We start from the raw sequence: 16,923 nt of genomic DNA, 5'->3' as shown, positions 1-16,923 counted from the left end.
ACCCACTCTCCCCTGGGAGCAGAGCGTGAGGAGGGCAGGGCCTCAATGTGTGATGCCCTCGTAAGCACCAGCCATCCCAAGTGCTTGTCCTGGGCCAGCTCAGTGAGGAGCCAAGGGGCAAGTACACGCCCTCGAGGAAGAAGGAGACGAACAGCGGCTCTGGGCATGAACTTTATTTTTCTCAGGAGTTTCTCATTGGGAATAGACCACCCCCAGAAGGCCCAAATGTCTGTCCTTGGAGAAGGAATATATCAGTGTCTTTATTCACGCTCCCAGCTCCGTCCAGGGTGTGATTTGTCCCTCCACCAATGGGACGCAATGAGTGGGGTCCTCTTCAGGGCTGGGTAGAGCTGTCTGTTGTGCCAAGGAGCTTCGCTGGGATGGAGGATCACGGTAGTGATGGGGAAGGGGGGGGCTGCCCCAGGCACCAGGCAGTGGGGCACCCTCTTCTGACCCCCAGACTTGCTCACTTGGGGGCAGGTGGATTGATCAGGGTAGAAATTGCTTTCTTCAACTACAGTAGAGGGAAAATGTGGAGGAAAGGAAGGGTTAGCAGTAGTGGAGACATCTGTGCTTTCTGGCATTGACTGCTCACCTCATGGATTTTGAATAGTTTAGAAGCTGACACCTCCTTACTGCTCAGATGGGACCACCAAACCCAGACAGTGACAGGTTGGTGATTGGGGTCTCAAGCCCAGTGGCCACTCTGGGCCAGGACGTGGGCTCATCAGATTCCTATGATGCCCATAAGCTTTGACTGAGAGGATGTTGGACTCCCTACCTCCTCCTCTTTGCCCACCATCAAGACACTGGACTACATAGTGAATTCCAGGTCAGCCTGAGCCAGAGTGAGACCCTACCTCGAAAAACCAAAAAAAAAAAAAAAAAAGACACTGGTACCTCCACCCAGGACACAGAGCCCACAGCTCTTCCTTGTGACGTCACGAACAGCAACTGAAGGTTCAACAGGTCAAAGAGGCTGTGTGTCTAGAGGAGGGATTGATGGGAAATGCTGGGGGCAGGGAACATCCCTCTGGCCCAGGCACCCATCTCTGTCAGAAGACTCCTGCCCTCTGGGCCAGGGACTAGCCTGCAATGTCCAGTCTGACCACCAGGGGCAGCTAGAGTCCACTCAAGGATCTGTACAAAGTCTTCCACCATTACCCAGTCTTGGGGCCATGATGCCCTGGCAGAGCACCTAGGGCCACAGCTAGGTCCCTGGCCTGCTTTTGCTCCTCCTCTACCCCGGGTACCAGCTCTGTCCTGAGTGGCTAAGAGTTCTGGTGATCATCCAGGAGGAAGGTGCCCACCTCAGATCAGGCCTCTGTATGTGCCTCCATGGGATGCTTTTAGCCACTGCCACGGTTCCCCAAGCTCTCCACCTCCCCTGGCAGTGAGGAGCTCCTGGGCAGCAGCTGCTGTGCCCATCCACAGATGAGGAAACAGCCCCAGAGGAGTGGGAATCAATGCTGTCCAAAGGCAGAACTTGGAGCCCCAAGAGTCGGCCCCCACCCCCACCATCAGGCCTTCCTCCCCACCTCACACTCTCCAGTTCTCTCTTACCTGGTGTATAGAGGTCTCTGGGGACAGCTTCAGGGTCACTGGCTGTGTGGGGCAGCCCCCAGCCAAGATGTCCTGGAGACAGTACTGGGGGACGGGTGCAAGACGATGGGGCCTCGCCCCAGGAGGCCAGTCGCTCCTCCCCCCATAGCCCCGCTCAGCACCCCCACCCTGTCCCCACACCCAGCAGGAGGACGCACCTGTTGGCCTGGAGTCCAGGAAGCTGGCTCAGCCTGGAGGGCCTGTACCAACTGGGTCCTTTCCACAGTACCCACCAAGATCTGGGACTCTAGCAAATGCAAAGGGAAGGACATTTTAATGAAGGACGTCACACTCACTGAACACCTACTATGTGTTCTTAGTCTCTGAGGAAACTGACAGGCAGCTTATGATCATATGAGAACCGGCATCCCCCATTTTATAGAAGAGGGAACCAAGACTCAGAGGCACAGAGGGGCTGACTGTCCTGCCCACGGCCACGCACGTCTAGACGCAGAGGTTTGACAGCTGAGAATGGCTGAGAGCCTAGAATCCTAACAGTCATTCCTGGGCTGTCTTATGAGCACCTCCTGATCTCTTCTTTAAACATGCTCCTCCCCAGTAGGATGGTTATTATTATGTCCATGTGATCCCCAAGGAAACACGCTCAGAGAAGCTAAGGGATTTGCACAAGGTCACACTGCTGTCCAGGTGCAGAGCCTGGGTTCAGAAGCATATCCGGCACCCTGCTTGCCTGTGACACCTGTGGACCGAGAGGAGGGAGACTCAGGGAACCCCACTCCCACCTCTCAGGCTTTTCCCACTTCCAGCTGGGCACCTGCGCTCTCCACCAGGGCGTATCGGGTCACATCTGTGGAGGTCACGACCTTTAGCACCTCCTCCAGGGGCATGTCCTTGGCCAGCGTGGTGATGGAGGTGTTCATGAAGTGCTCCACGATCACAGGGTAGGAGCTGTGACGGTGGCGGGGAGAGCTCCATCAGGTCCTAGAGTGGAGGGCTGTCAGCCCCCACATGAGGCAGGGGCACCCAGGGGAATCTTCGAGGGATCTGTGGTTCCTGAGTGTGGGCTTGGGACATCTGAAGGATTCCTGGAATGAGTAAGCCTTGGACCTTGGTGGGAGGATCCTAGAGAACATCTCACTGATGGCCAGTGTGCACCCTCGGCCCCCAGGATCCCTGTTGCCCCACACCAACTCCACTGAGGCCTGTACTACCCACCGGCCTACCCTGGAGGACTTGTGTCATGTTTTTTTTTCCCTTTCTCCCTCTTTTTTCCTTTCTCCTCCCTTCCCTCCCTCCCTCCCTTCTTTCCTTCTTCTTCCTTCCTTCTTTCATCTCACATAGCCAGGCTAGCTTCAAATTCACTATGTATCTGAGGGTGACCTTGAACTTCTGATCCTCCTGCCTCCACCTCCCAAGTGCTGGGATTATAGGCATGAGCCACCATGCCCAGCCAGAATTTCATTCAAAAAATAAAATGTTGTACGTGGAGAGAGAAAAATCTTAATGCCTAGAAAGTGTGAGAGAGATCACTTCCTCCCCACACATGAGGAAATGGAGGTTTGGAGGACAGCAACTTGCACAAGTCTGGAGCTTGACTTGATCCAGGATCTCTCTGAGCTTTTGAGCCATGTTGCTGTGAGGGGCAGAAGCTGCTAAGGTCCTATCTGGTCCAGGGAGGACCTCAGAGCCCATGCTCATTGAGGCTCCTACCACCCAGTGAGGGCAGCAGAGTCGGGAAGGGGAGGGGGGGCCTCTCGCATCTGGTCCTTACTCTTCATGGGACTCAGAGCAAGATGTTGGTCTGCCTGAGCCCCAGATTCCTCACCCACCACATGGGGCTCTGGGGAGGTTGAGAACCAGAGGGCAGCTGTGGGTCAGCTCCTATCACCTCATGTCTAAGGTCAGTACAGTGGCATGTTTTGGGGGGGAAATCCCACCACACCCAAATTATTTCAGGCACATCACCCAACCAGAGGCTCACCCAATCTTGCGGCTCCGAATCCTTGGCAAGTATGGCAGTTTCTTGGCCATGATGGTGCCGTTGTAGAAGGAGGGCTGGAAGTTCTGGGAGATGACATTGGCCGCCAGCACTGCCATCAACACAGGCAATGCATGGACGATCTGGCCAGTCAACTCGAAGGCCAGCAATGCCGTGGAGATGGTTTGGGTCACTGCCCCTGAGAAGGCCGCAGCCCCTGCATAGACAGAGCAAGGATGAGGTGGCTCAGGTCAGGGGCCAAGATCACTCAGATGGCAAGGTTGGCATGGTTAGGCTTAGCTGCCCAGAGGGCACACACTAATGCCCAGTACCTGAGCATAGCAAGAGAGGAGGGAGGAAATGGAGGGCAAAATAAGAGCTGAGAGAGAAGTGGGAGGCTTAGGGGACGGTGAAGCTCTTGGGGCGGAGACAAATCTGCATAAAGAATGGGGTACTGTGGACAGATCAGTGACTACTTTGTACCCGGCAAATGCCAGCCTTTTCCCGCTGCAGCCCAGCCCCATAAGATTTGCCTACCTGCCAGACCCAGACCACTCACCGGCCAGCGCATAACCTCCAGGCATGATGGGATTGACCACGCCTCCAGACACGATGCCCTCTGGGAAAGCGACAGAGAGCGCCTCTCCCAAGAGGCGTCCGATGGCAGCTCCTGCCACAGACTCAGGGTGAAGGGGACAACCAGGCTGAACGGTTCCTAGGGTTCTCAAACCCTGGGACTGTCGTCAGCACCACCATGGGTGGAGGAGGCATGGGGGACCCATGGCCATGCCTCAAAGCCCCCGAGCCTCCTCCCAGGACCTCTGGCTCACCAATGATGAAGATGGGCATGAAGTAGCCCGCAGGCATGGGGATCGTGGTGGCCAGAATCAGCATCCAGAACTGTGCCCAGATGGCAGAGAAGACCAGAGAGCAGAAGTTACAGGCAACATGGCCAGAGATGGACAAGGGCAGAACAGGATAGATAGGGGAAGGTTCCTAGAGGAAAGGGTGCCCATGGCCTATGCCCTTGCCAATGTCTGGTATCAGGGACAACATCAACAAGGGGAAAGAACCAAGCCCTAATAAAGTGCTCACTATGTGCCAGGCACATAGCAGTCCTTTCCACCTTCAGGTAGAAAGAATAACTACCCTATCTTCAAGATGAAGAAACAGAGGCTCAACAGGCTGGGACAACTCGCCCAGGAGCACAGTGGGTCAAGGGACTGATCAGGGACTTGAGTATCAAGGGATGCCCCGGGCTCCAGCTGTAGGGGTAACCCCATCCTGCCCACAGCTTGCCTCAGCTTTCCCCACAAGGGAGCTCACCTTCATGACCAGAAAGAAGGCCAGTGTCCCAAAGATTGTGAATCGTGGGTGGTACCATTCAAACCATAGGTTCTGGGGGTCGAGCTCAGCCGGCCAGGGTGGGGATGAGTTCCGGGTCATCAGTGCCCATGAGTTGTTGTCAAAGAGTGAGGCCAAATGCTGTCCCATAGACAGCTGGTGACAGAGGCAATGAGTTTAGCATGCCTCCAACTGCCCCAACCAGTTGCCCCACCTGAGCCTCAACTGCTGTGCCACTCCCCAGCTAGGGACACTGGGGACAGCTCTGCCATTGCTGAGTATGGTCTCTTCCTCTGAAGGGGACTGTATGAGATGATGCACACAACGCACACAGAGGGGACAATAAATGGAGGCTCCCACCACCAAGCCCGGCGCCCTTACCCGAGAAGCCATGAAGCGGCCCACGCCGGGGGGATAGGTGATGGAAGCCAGGATCAGGGCAGCCAGAGCCGCGTACAGAGGCTTGCTGTGGGGGGAGGGGACTTCAGTTCACTTCCTCTCCTTCCCCCTGATGTTGGGGGAAGGGAGATGGGCTCCCCAGCAGTGATAGGCCCACCACCCTGGTGCTCACGCAGAGGGGGAAAAAAGAACAACTTGGGAGGAGAAAGAAAAGGAAGGTAACCTGTAAAACCCCACCAGAGAAAAAGCAGGTGGGGGACCAGTGGGACCTTGAAGCTGTGGGTGAGTTTTTCTCTTGCCTGGGCCTGGGCTGGGAGGAGCCCCTAGCCCTTCCTCTCCATATGGGCTCCTTTATTCCCCCCAACTCCCCACATGGCAGGAGCTCCTTGAACTTTCTTTTTTTCCCCCCAGGCCCTCCACATGGGATCTCTAGCCACGTGGTTGCCTTTCCTTAATAAATATAATAATTTAACAAAAAAGAGGGGCTGGAGAGTTGGCTTAGTGGTTAAGGCATTTGCCTGCAAAGCCAAAGGATCCCTGTTCAACTCTCCAGAACCCACATTAGCCAGATGCACAAGGGGCGCATGCACTTGGAGTTTGTCTGCAGTGGCTGGAGGCCCTGGTGTGCCCATTCTCTTTCTCTTTCTCTATCAAATAGATAAATTATATTTACAAAAGAAAGACAGAAAGAGAGAGAGAGAGAGAGAGAGAGAGAGAGAGAGAGAGAGAGAGAAAGAAAGAAAGAAAGAAAGAAGGGAAAGAAGAAAGAAAGAAGGAAGAAAAGAAAAGATCCTGGACTAAAGTGAAACCCTACCTCTAAAAAAAAAAAAAAAAGGTGGGGCGAACGCTGAAAACTGGATGTGGCTCAAGGAGGGTGGGAAGGAAGGACTAGCCAGGCCCAGGCCTAGGATGGGAAGAAGGATCCAGGATAAGAACTGCCAAGGGCAGAAGTGGTTCCGGGAGGAGAGGAAGCACAGGCTCAGTGATGGGGTGTGGACCCTGGGAGGGGAGGGATTCAGCAAGGGACTGGTGTCCCAGTAAGTAGGGCAGTGGCTGTGGGACTTGACAAGACAGCATTAATGAAGAAACGAGGGTACTATGAGTGGGGTACTAGGCAGGGAGGGATTTGAAGGGTTCAGTGGGAGGGCAGGATCTGTTAGAGGGTGGGGCTTTCTATGGAAGGTCAGGAGTCGGGCACTGCCTGAGGAGGAATCCAGCCAGGCCCCAGCTCACCTGGTGGCCAGCAGTTTGGAGGTGAACCGGTTAGTCTTCATGAAGCGGAGGAAATTCCGCTGGCAGAAGAGGTACGCACAACTCAGGACACCACAGATGGCCCTAGGGTTGGGTATGGGGGTGAGCCTAGACCTGCCTTAGTTCATGCCTAGAGATGCCCACGTCCTTGGATGCTACTCACCCCAGGGCCACAAAAAAGAAGATCTCAGGCAAGTCAAAAGGCACATCCACCCGGAAACGGGTCTTGTAGATGGACGTGATGGTCTCTGTGGAAGAAGGGGGGCGTCTGAGGTCACATTCCTCCCCATGCAAAGCCTCTCCAGGGAGATCTCTGGCAAGGGTGGAGGCAGTATCAGGCTTGATCTCAAATGTCTCTGTCCCTGCCTCCCAGGCAGCCTCAGCACTTTCTACCCATGTGGACCTCTTCCCTCCTTCTTCTGTCCTCCTAAAAAAGCAAAGAGGTGGACTGGAGATTAGGTTTCTGTTGGAAAACAGTGCTGGACATGAAGATGGGCTGTTGCAGGAACTCTGAGGGCACAGGAAAGATTCTATGTATTCTATACACACATATTTCCTGGCTTTTGTTTTGCTTCTTTATACATTGTGACCTTTCTGGAAGCAAGATGGAGACAGACTGGGAATTTCTCTCTTCTTAGTTTTGACCAAAAATGCAAGTAAATTCATTGTTCCATTTCTATGTCTCTGCTTTCACTTTCTCTCAGTGTGGGAGAGTATTCTGACACAAAGTCACACCTGATGGCGGGCGGGTGACCTGGTAACAATCTGGTGACCAAGAAGGGACCAGGGCCAAGAATGATTAACCAGCATAGCTTCAAATACTAAGTTTGTTCAGAGATAAGAGGGGGAGAGGTCAAGATCAAAATGGAGTAATTCAGCTGGGCGTGGTGGTGCATGCCTTTAATCCCAGCACTTGGGAGGCAGAGGTACGAGGATTGCCATGAGTTCAAGGCCACCCTGAGACTATATAGTGAAATCCTACCTTGAAAAACCAAAAAAAAAAAAATAAATAAATAAATAAAATAAAATAAAATAAAATAAAGGAGTAATTTGTAATATCCCTCCATCCCTCCTAAAGACACATGCAGAGCCAAGAGAGGTCCTGTGCATGTTACCTAGTCTTCAGTCAAGAGGAAACTCGGCTACTCTTTGTATTCTACTCATGGTATTTCTTTCCTGCATGGGCTCAAGACTCCTTTTTTTTTTTTTTTTTTTAACATTGCTTTTAAAGTTGTGTGTGGTGGTGCACATCTTCAATCTAAGCACTCAGAAGGCTGAGATAGGAGGAACACTATATGTTTGAGGCCAGCCTGGGCTATAAAGTGAGTTCCAGATCAGCCCAGGCTAGACTGAGACACTCACAGAAACAACAAAAAAAGTGTTTTTATTTATCATTATTGATTTCTTTGTGAAGGTGTGTGAGTACAGATGTGTGCTTGCCACAGCATGTGTGTGGAGGGCAGAAGTCAACCTTCGGTGAGTCTTCTCCTGTCCACCTCATTGGAGGCACAGTTTCTCACTCTAGACTCTAGCTCAGCTCTGCTTTTCTTTTCTGCTCTTGCCATAAGTGTCCATATCCTGTCACCTCCCGTCTCAGCACAGCATCAGCCTGCCGGAATTACAGAAGCCCACCACAGCTCCTGTCTTTTTATGTGTTACCTGGAGATTGGACTTGTTTACTCCAACTTGAATAATGACCACCTATCTACTGAACCATCCCTCCAGCCCCTTGGTTGTTTTTTAAGTAAGTAACTAATTAATTTGCAAACAGAGAGAGAGAGAAAGAGAGAATGGGCATGCTAGGGCCTGTAGCCTCTGCAAACAAATTCCAGATGCATGTGCCATTTTGTGCATCTGGCTTTACATTGGTACTGGGGAATTGAACCTGGGTCCTTAGGCTTTGCAGGCAAATGCCTTAACCACTAAGGCATCTCCCCAGCCCCTCTTGGTTTATTTTGACTATATGATTCATGTACCCTTAATGGAATGTACACACCAACTCTGCAACAGATGGTTCAGCACCAAGGAATGGACACAAAAGAGGGGGGATTATAGTGGAGGACATAGGAATTAAGATGTTTTTCTAGGAAAATTCTGTGTTGAGTATGAAGATGGGCCACTTGCAGAAGCCCTACTCCCAGGAGAAAGTCTATCTACATATATATGTTCTCTGGCTTTTGCTTAGTCTCTTTAAATTGTCACCCTGCTGTGACCAAGATAGGGGACAGATTAACAACTTCCTGGGCTGAAGAGATGGCTTAGTGATTAAGGTGCTTGCCTGTGAAGTCTAAGGACTCCCTAGTACCCACATAAAGCCAGATGCACAAGGTGGCACATGCATCTGGAGTTCATTTGCAGTGGCCAGAGGCCACTGTATCTCTCTCTCTCTCATAAATTAAGGAAAAAACAAACTTCTTCCTGGTTTTGTTCAAAATTGTAAACGAATTCATTTACACATGAACACGTGCACACACACACATGTACATACATGCATGCTCACCTGCATTACAAGTTAGCATTTGGATTCAGAGCCATACCTTATGGCCAGGGACTCTGCTAACAGAAGTGGAGAGAAGAGGAAAGAGGAAAGGGGGATGAGAGGAAGGAAGGAGGAAAGAAGGGAAGAAGGAAGGAGGGCAAGGAAGGAGGGAGGCGCAGGAAGGAGGGAGGGCAGGCAGGAGGGAGGAACAGGAAGGAGGGAGGGCAGGCAGGAGGGAGGGCAGGCAGGAGGGAGGGCAGGGAAGGAGGGAGGGCAGGCAGGAGGGAGGGCAGGGAAGGAGGGAGGAGCAGGAAGGAGGGAGGGCAGGCAGGAGGGAGGGCAGGGAAGGAGGGAGGGCAGGCAGGAGGGAGGGCAGGCAGGAGGGAGGAGCAGGAAGGAGGGAGGAACAGGAAGGAGGGAGGAGCAGGAAGGAGGGAGGGCAGGGAAGGAGGGAGGGCAGGGAAGGAGGGAGGAGCAGGAAGGAGGGAGGGCAGGCAGGAGGGAGGGCAGGCAGGAGGGAGGGCAGGGAAGGCTAAGCCCCTGGAGGCCTGGCCAGGCAGCTGCGCTCACCCTGCTCGCTGTTGAAGACCGCCAGGAGACGGAACGTGAAGGCCCCACAGGTGGCGGCAAAGAAGCCCCTCCAGTAATTCCAGACAGAGAAGTGGGAGGACGTGACCTCGATGCTGAACAGGACACCTGGGGGACACACAGCTCAGGAGGACCCCTGTTCTCTGGCTGCAGGATGTAGGCCCATTCTCCCTCTGGCCATCTGTGACCTGCTATCCTGCCTCCTGGACAGTCAGGGCCCCCTATTGCCTTTGTCCATGGTTGAAGTGGGGAGGGCAGGCCCTGAGAAGCCTGGCATGCATCTGTCCCCACCTGGCAGGGAAGGACTGTGACAATCCTCATTTCCCAGCTCTGGAAACCAGACTCAGAGAGTCACACAGTGAGATCTGTGCTTCAAACCTACATGTCTCAGGTGAGCCTGTAGTGAATGGACACTCTCCCTGCCAACCTGGGGCAGCAGCTAGACACATGGCAGAACTGCAGTCCACTGATTTGGGGTCAGAAGGTAACTGAGGGTCTGTTCAAGCCAGGGAATGGGGCAGTGGCAGCCTCAGGATGCACGGGGTGGGCGGGGGGGTTGTGAGGAAGGTCTTACCACTGAATGGGGCTGCAAAGACAGTGGCCACACCCACTGCCGCTGCAGCTGTCAGCATTTCGATTTCTTTTCTCTTATTCTGGAGGGGAACAGAGTCCTGGGCTCATTCCCTTCCCCACTCCCATTTCCCAAGGGGCCCCTTCCCCCTCCTTGTCCTCCTTACCTCAGATTCCCCAATAGCCCTGGTGCGCACACGGCCCAGGTAGGCAGCAATCATCACACTCAGATGTGTGAAGGGGCCCTGCAAGGGTGAGGAGTTGGAAGGAAGAGAGTCCTTCCTCCAGATCTCCCACCCTCCTGCTTCTCATCCTCTATGTCCTCTCTCCTCCTCCTTGTCCTCCCACCTGTTGCTCTTCCCTTGGGGCCCAGGGTGAAGAGAACCAGAAGTCTTACCTAGAAATAGTATAGCATCCCCACTCATCTTGTCTCAGCAATCCAAAATCCCCAGGGTCATCCCCAACACCCAGGGTCATCCTCAACCCCGAGGGTCATCCCCAACCCCCAGGGTCATCCCAAGCCCCCAGGATCATCCTCAACCCCCAAGGTCATCCTCAACCCCCAGGGTCATCCCCAACCCCCAGGGTCATCCCAAGCCCCCAGGATCATCCTCAACCCCCAGGGTCATTCCCAACCCCCAGGGTCATCCCCAACCCCCAGGATCATCCCCAACCCCCAGGGTCATCCCCAACCCCCAGGGTTATCCCAAACCCCCAGGACCATCCCTAATCCCCAGGGTCATCCCAAACCCCCAGGATCATCCCCAACCCCCAGGGTCATCCCAAACCCCCAGGGTCATCCTCAACCCCCAGGGTCATCCCCAACCCCCAGGGTCATCCCAAACTCCCAGGGTCATCCCCAAACCCCAGGGTCATCCCCAACCCCCAGGACCATCCCCAACCCCCAGGGTCATCCCAAACCCCCAGGGTCATCCTCAACCCCCAGGGTCATCCCCAACCCCCAGGGTCATCCTCAACCTCTAGGGTCATCCCCAACCCCCAGGGTCATCCCAAGCCCCCAGGATCATCCTCAACCCCCAGGGTCATTCCCAACCCCCAGGGTCATCCCCAACCCCCAGGGTCATCCCAAACCCCTAGGATCATCCCCAACCTCCAGGGTCATCCCAAACCCCCAGGACCATCCCCAACCCCCAGGGTCATCCTTAACCCCCAGGATCATCCCCAACCCCCACGGACATCCCAAACCCCCAGGACCATCCCCAACCCCCAGGATCATCCCCAACCCCCAGGGTCATCCTCAACCTCTAGGGTCATCCTCTACCCCCAGGGTCAACCTCAACCTCCAGGGCATCCTGAGTTGGAGTGTGTATGTGCATGTATCTGTGTAGGCCAGAGGATAAAGTTAGTTAGATATCTTTCCTCTTGGTCGTTTATTTTTATTTTTTTATTTATTTTTGAGGCAGAGTCTCTCATTGACTTGTACTCCCTAATTTGGCTAGACTGGCTGTCAAGCCAGCCCCAAGATCCTCCTGTTTCTTCTACCTAGCACTAGAACTACAGGTGTGAACCACTATGCCTGGCACTTTTTATTTTCCACATAGAGTCTGGGAATCAAACTCAGGTCCCCATGCTTGTGAGACAAGTATTTTACACACTGAGCTGTCTTTCTGGTTCCTGAAATGACATGGACACACCTGGGGACCTGTGTGTGCTCCCCCAAGACTGTGTCCACAAGGCAGGGCTGGCTGTACTGGGGGATGAGGAAGACAGGCCAGGCAACAGGACAGCAATAGAACAAGTGGGCTTTCCCCGCTCATACCACTTTGCCCAGGAAGATGGTGCTGCCTGTGGCCAGGGTGCAGGAAAGGCCCGCCACCTTGGCCCCGAAGTTCTTGATGTCCAGGTAGTTCTCCAAGACCACACCTGACAACATGGTCTTCAGTTCTGGGAGTCCAGACCCTGGGCCAGGAAGGCAGGGGCAAAGAGAAGACAAGGTCTACATTAACTTTCCTTCCCTACCTCCCTCCATCCCTCTTTCCTCTCTCCATCTGTCCCTCTCACCTTCCTCTCCCCAGGGTCTGCTATGTAGCCCTGGCTGACATGGAACTCTCCATATAAATCAGGCTAGCCTCAAATTTATGGCCATTCTCCTGCCTCTCCCTCCCAAGTGCTGGGATTACAGGTTTAGGCCACCTTATTTGGCTAAGATGAGCTCTTAGTAACTCCTCTACCCCGCCATGCAAATAGTGCTCTGGGGACCCATCCTGTGGAACCTCACACATCATAAAAAGGATTCATAACCTCGGCTGCCCAAGGAGGAAGACCATGGTGACAGAGTGGGGACCTGGGGTGAACTTTCACATACACTTGTGAGAGTCCTAAGGACCAGCAGTTGAAGGCCGCTCTAGAGGCCTGGAGTTACTGGCCACCTCCAACAGCCCATTCCTTGCCCTGGCCAGTGGTCATGGTCCCACAGAGGACCAGCCACCAATCATCTTTCCTAACATGGCACAAAGGAGACTGGGGTTGTCAGGCAGAGCTGGTGGTCCCCTGGATCCCCTTCTGTCATTTCCTCTGATTGACCTTGAGTAAGTGGCCTGGCTCTTATAAACTTGCTTCTCCAGTACTAACATAGATCACTGTTTCCTGTCTCTACCCTCAGAAACGTCACAGGGTATGCGAGGGCTATGGAAAATGCAGGGCAAGGTGTGTGGACCATAGGCCAAGTGACCACGACTCACCTCCAGAGAAGGGCGTGATGCTCTGTGAGAAGCCCGAGGAGAAGGACAGGAGGGCCACAGGATACACAGCCCAGGACAGATACCGAAGCAGGTGGCTGTCCCCAACTTCCCTGTATAGCCACTGGTGTGCTAGGGATAGGCAACAGTCAGGGAGCTGGCTACCCACAGCCTCTGCATCCCTCGGGGCCAGACACTGGGGTGTCTACGTCTAGATGAGGAAAGGCAAGGCCACACAGTGAAGGAATGAGTGCTGGGACCCTGGGGCCTTGTCCCAGTTATCCTGCTTCTGAGCTGTGGGGCCGTGGAGTGGTTCACCCCTCTGAGCCTGTTCTCCATCTACCCAGTGGCCTGTGGTTGTGTTCCTTTCTGGGTCCCATATGAGTCCAGTGAGAACTGGGTGAGACTATGTGGAGTCACAGTAAGGCAGCTGCGAGTCCAGAGAAAGCGGGTGCCCTCCCCCCACCCAGCAGGTAGCAATGAAGGAGAGGTGGAGAAGAAACAGGGCTGGCATGGGTTAGGCAGATTTGTCACAAGAGTCAGGGGTCTGTGAAGATGCAGGGTCTCTCTTTTCCATGGTGCAGTTAGGATGACTAAGACCCCCCCACACACACAAAGAAGGGAAGCAGTCTTGCAAAGTAACATGATCAGAGTCAGCCCCTGGACTGGCCACCCATAGCACCTCCCGTGCCCCACTGCCCCTGGCGGCCCAGCTGGCATCCCAAAAAGTGTGCAGGAATCCCATGACCCAGAGCAGGTGTGCGTGCCAGGGAGGCCTCACCTCGGACCACACGCCCGATGGCAAAGTTCATGGCATAGCTGATCAGAGCCATGAGCACCCCGAGGGCCGCCAGGAAGTACCAGTCCTCGCCCACGCGGAACAGTCGCTGCTTCAGCCACTCCAGGCCACCTGGGCAGGACAGAGGGTCACAGCCCCTTCCCTGGGGGCTGTTTGGGCTCTGGGCATGCTAGAAACCAGGGGCTAGGGTCCAGGGTGACAAAGAATGGGGTTTACGGAGCCAGATTCTGTGGCAGGTGAAGGTATAGGTACCATGGGTGGCCTGTGGTTCCTACAAAGTCCTTTCATCTGTCTCCCCACCTCTGGGGACTTCAGAATAGTGGTCAAGGAACCAGGGAGAATGGAAACACTTGTCACTGTGGTTCTCCCTAATATCTCAGAAGCTTAGACCATGAGGAACAACAGGGTCCCAGGGTCACTACAGGGCTAGCCTGACCATCTGCTTCCCAGACCCTATGTTATATCCCCAACTACTGACTGCCAGCCCAGCTTGGAACTTGGCCCTCTCTAGCTATGAGGCTGTGACCACCAGCTACACTTAGCTTCTTTCTGGGGGTCCCTACCTTCTCTGCTGTCTGTCTATAATGGGCAGATCTCAAAGTGAACACGCAGACCCTTCCTTCCCGCCTCCCAAGAGACCCTGGATGTGTTAATGAGAGCAAATGAAAGCAGGCAGGGGCGCCTTGAGCCTGAGAAGGAGGGATGTCCTGAGGGCTTCTGTGGGGAAGGAGGGGACCCAGCTCTCACCTCGGATGCCTTGGCGGATGCGGGGACATGGGCCCCACAGCTCGGGTAGGCTCACTGGCTTCCCCGTGGAACCCTCACGCAGCCCCACCAGCTCCTCCATTGATTCTCTGAGGACAGACAGACAGATGCTCAGTGAGCCACTCCACGCCTGCACCCGCCTCAGGATCCCCCCCCCCCCCCCCCGACCTCTACCTCTCACACAGAAGGGAAAGCCAAGCCGCACGCTCCTGGATGGGGGCGTTCTCAGGGGACTTCACTGTCCTGAGGTACTTTCTTCACGAGGCTCTGTCACCTAGAGGTGAATTTGCCCACGTGCCTCATGGGAAGGATGAAGTTTCTCCAGCAGGAGTGGAGTGGGATAGGACCTTAAGTCCTGATCAGAGCCTCTCCCCTGTTAGGGCTGCCACCGTCACCCTGCTAGGTCCCCTGCTGCTTCTATTGCTGGGAGCGGTCCCTTTGTCCCAGCACAGCCTCTTCACTGTGGGGGTCTCTATGCGTGGTTCTGATATCCCTGTGGCCATCCTTTAAGACCCCGTGTCCCTCACTTCAGGACACAGGAGGCAGGAAGACCCCAGGCTGAGAAGGAGAGACCCTTGAGGGTGAATATGAAGTTCTGTCCCTGCCCTTCCTCCCCCTCCCTGCCTGTCCTGGCCTTGGAAGTTCCCATTCAAAGCCAAGTCTGTGCCCCGCTCAGCACCCAAGACGCCTCACCTGTCAGTGCAGCCCGCAGAGTCCTCAACCGGCCCTCCTCTAACAGAGCCTCTTTGTTGGCAGGGCCTGTGCACCTGGACAGGTGTGCACTCCACCAATCAACGCCCTCCCCTCCCCCAGCCCCAGCCCGGGTTTACCGTGACCACTAAGAATGTCCTAGACAAGCCAACCAGAACTTCCCAAGCCAGCAGAGCACGAAGGACGCAACTGCGGAGACCTGAGGAGAGGGAGCAGGGGCGTCCCATTCGCCACAGCCTGGCAGAGGGGAAACAAATTGTACTCCTCCCGGCCCCTGGAAGCGGGCCGCACACGGCAAGACAGTGAGTGAGGGTCCTCTGCCAAGGCTCAGGGTCTGGATTCTCTGCTGGGCGTGAGTTGCAAAGCGAATGAGAGGGGAGGAAGAGGATGCAGCGGAAGGCACGCGGGTGCGGGGGCATAGGGACTGCCATGCTACCCTCCCCCCACAAGTTGGGCATGATGCTGCCTGAATGACACTGAGCTCTTGAAACCCAAGGAGATGACCAGTTATCCTGTTTGGGGAAGAAAAAAAAAGGCATCACGGTGCTGTGAGGATTCTTGCCCACAATCACAGAAGTCGGTCAGCATGTTGGCACATGTCTACAGTCAGGGTAAGCTAAGCTTCATTTATTATTAAAGAGGGCAGTACTTTTTTTTCACTGAATTGTTGGTGAGAGAACCCAAGGACTAGGAAATGCTGGTAAGCACTGACCCATTGAGTTACGTCCCTTAGCTCTTAAAAACAATTATTTATGGGGTTGAGAAAACGGCTTAGTGGTTAAGGCATTTGCCTGTGAAGCCAAAGGACCCGGGTGTGATTCCCCAGGACCCGCATAGGCCAGTGGCACAAGGGGCACATGCGTCTGGAGTTTGTCTGCAGTGGTTGGAGGCCCTGGCGCGCCCATTCTCTCTGTCTATCTCTTCTCTCTCTCTGCTTGCAAATAAATAAATAAATAAAAAGGAAAAAACATTAAAAAAAAACCAATTATTTGTGTGTGAGAGTGCATGCATGCACGTGTGTATGTAGGGGGAGCACCAGGGTGTTTTGCTGCCACAAACCTCAGATGCCTTTGCCACTTTAAAAAAGTATTTTATTCATTTATTTGAGAGAGCGAGAGTGAGAGAATGGGCACACCAGGGCCTTCAGCCACTGTTAATGAACTCCAGATGTGTGCGCCATCTTGTGCATCTGGCTTACAAGGGTACTGGGGAATTGAACCTGGGTCCTTAGGCTTTACAGGCAAGTGCTTTAACCACTGAACAATCTCTCCAGCCCATATGTGCCATGTTTTGTGTCCATTTTTACGTGGGTGCTAAGGAACCAAACCTATACTGACAGTCTTTGCAAGAAAGTGCCTTTGACCACTGAGCAATCATCCCAGCCCTTTTCCTAGCTTTTTTTTTTTCTTTTCAAGGTAGTGTCTCGCTCTAGCTCAGGCTGTCCTGGAATTCACTAAGTAGTCTCAGGATGGCCTCGAACTCATGGTGATCCGCCTAACTCTGCCTCCCAAGTGCTGGGATTAAAAACGTGCACCACCACACCCGGCTCCTCTAGCTTTTTGATATAGGGGCTCATTATGTAGCCTAATCTGGCCTCAAATTCAGGATTCTCTCTCCTCCACTTTCTAAGTGTTAAGGTTGTAGGTGTAACCACAACACCCACCTGAAAAAGAAATGAATGTAGGGACTGGGCTCAGAGGTTAAAGGTGCTTGCTTGCAAAGCCTGCTGGTCCAAGTTTGATCCTCCTCAGTGCTCATGTAAAGCCAGATGCAAAGT

General features: G+C 53.9%; 1 protein-coding gene across 3 annotated transcripts; it reads right to left on the bottom strand.

Annotated features, from left to right (window-relative positions):
- Positions 1 to 158: 158 nt before the first annotated feature.
- LOC101617211 (chloride channel protein ClC-Ka) lies at positions 159 to 15,191 on the bottom strand. 3 transcript variants are annotated; one of them, XM_045149284.1, is made up of 21 exons: positions 15,129 to 15,178; positions 14,610 to 14,709; positions 14,418 to 14,524; positions 13,653 to 13,781; positions 12,875 to 13,003; positions 11,953 to 12,092; positions 10,340 to 10,417; positions 10,177 to 10,255; positions 9,585 to 9,710; positions 6,699 to 6,783; positions 6,518 to 6,619; positions 5,267 to 5,351; positions 4,868 to 5,041; positions 4,372 to 4,441; positions 4,101 to 4,211; positions 3,545 to 3,758; positions 2,378 to 2,511; positions 1,761 to 1,849; positions 1,564 to 1,647; positions 901 to 987; positions 159 to 514 (listed from the first exon to the last, which is right to left on the bottom strand). In XM_045149284.1, exons 3-21 carry the CDS (start codon positions 14,515 to 14,517, stop codon positions 467 to 469), a joined length of 2,064 nt encoding a protein of 687 aa, XP_045005219.1. In that variant the 5' UTR covers positions 14,518 to 14,524; positions 14,610 to 14,709; positions 15,129 to 15,178; the 3' UTR covers positions 159 to 466. The 3 variants fall into 3 exon arrangements, with proteins under 3 accessions (XP_045005219.1, XP_004657672.2, XP_045005220.1); XM_004657615.2 differs by lacking the exon at positions 14,610 to 14,709 and having other exon boundaries at positions 15,129 to 15,189; XM_045149285.1 differs by lacking the exons at positions 6,518 to 6,619; positions 14,610 to 14,709 and having other exon boundaries at positions 15,129 to 15,191.
- Between the last annotated feature and the right edge of the window lie 1,732 nt (positions 15,192 to 16,923).

This window comes from Jaculus jaculus, chromosome 5 (genome assembly GCF_020740685.1).
Source record: "Jaculus jaculus isolate mJacJac1 chromosome 5, mJacJac1.mat.Y.cur, whole genome shotgun sequence".
NCBI lineage: Eukaryota > Metazoa > Chordata > Mammalia > Rodentia > Dipodidae > Jaculus > Jaculus jaculus.
The sequence above is the reverse complement of the archived record's forward strand: the minus strand, read 5'-3'. Positions and strand labels throughout refer to the sequence as shown.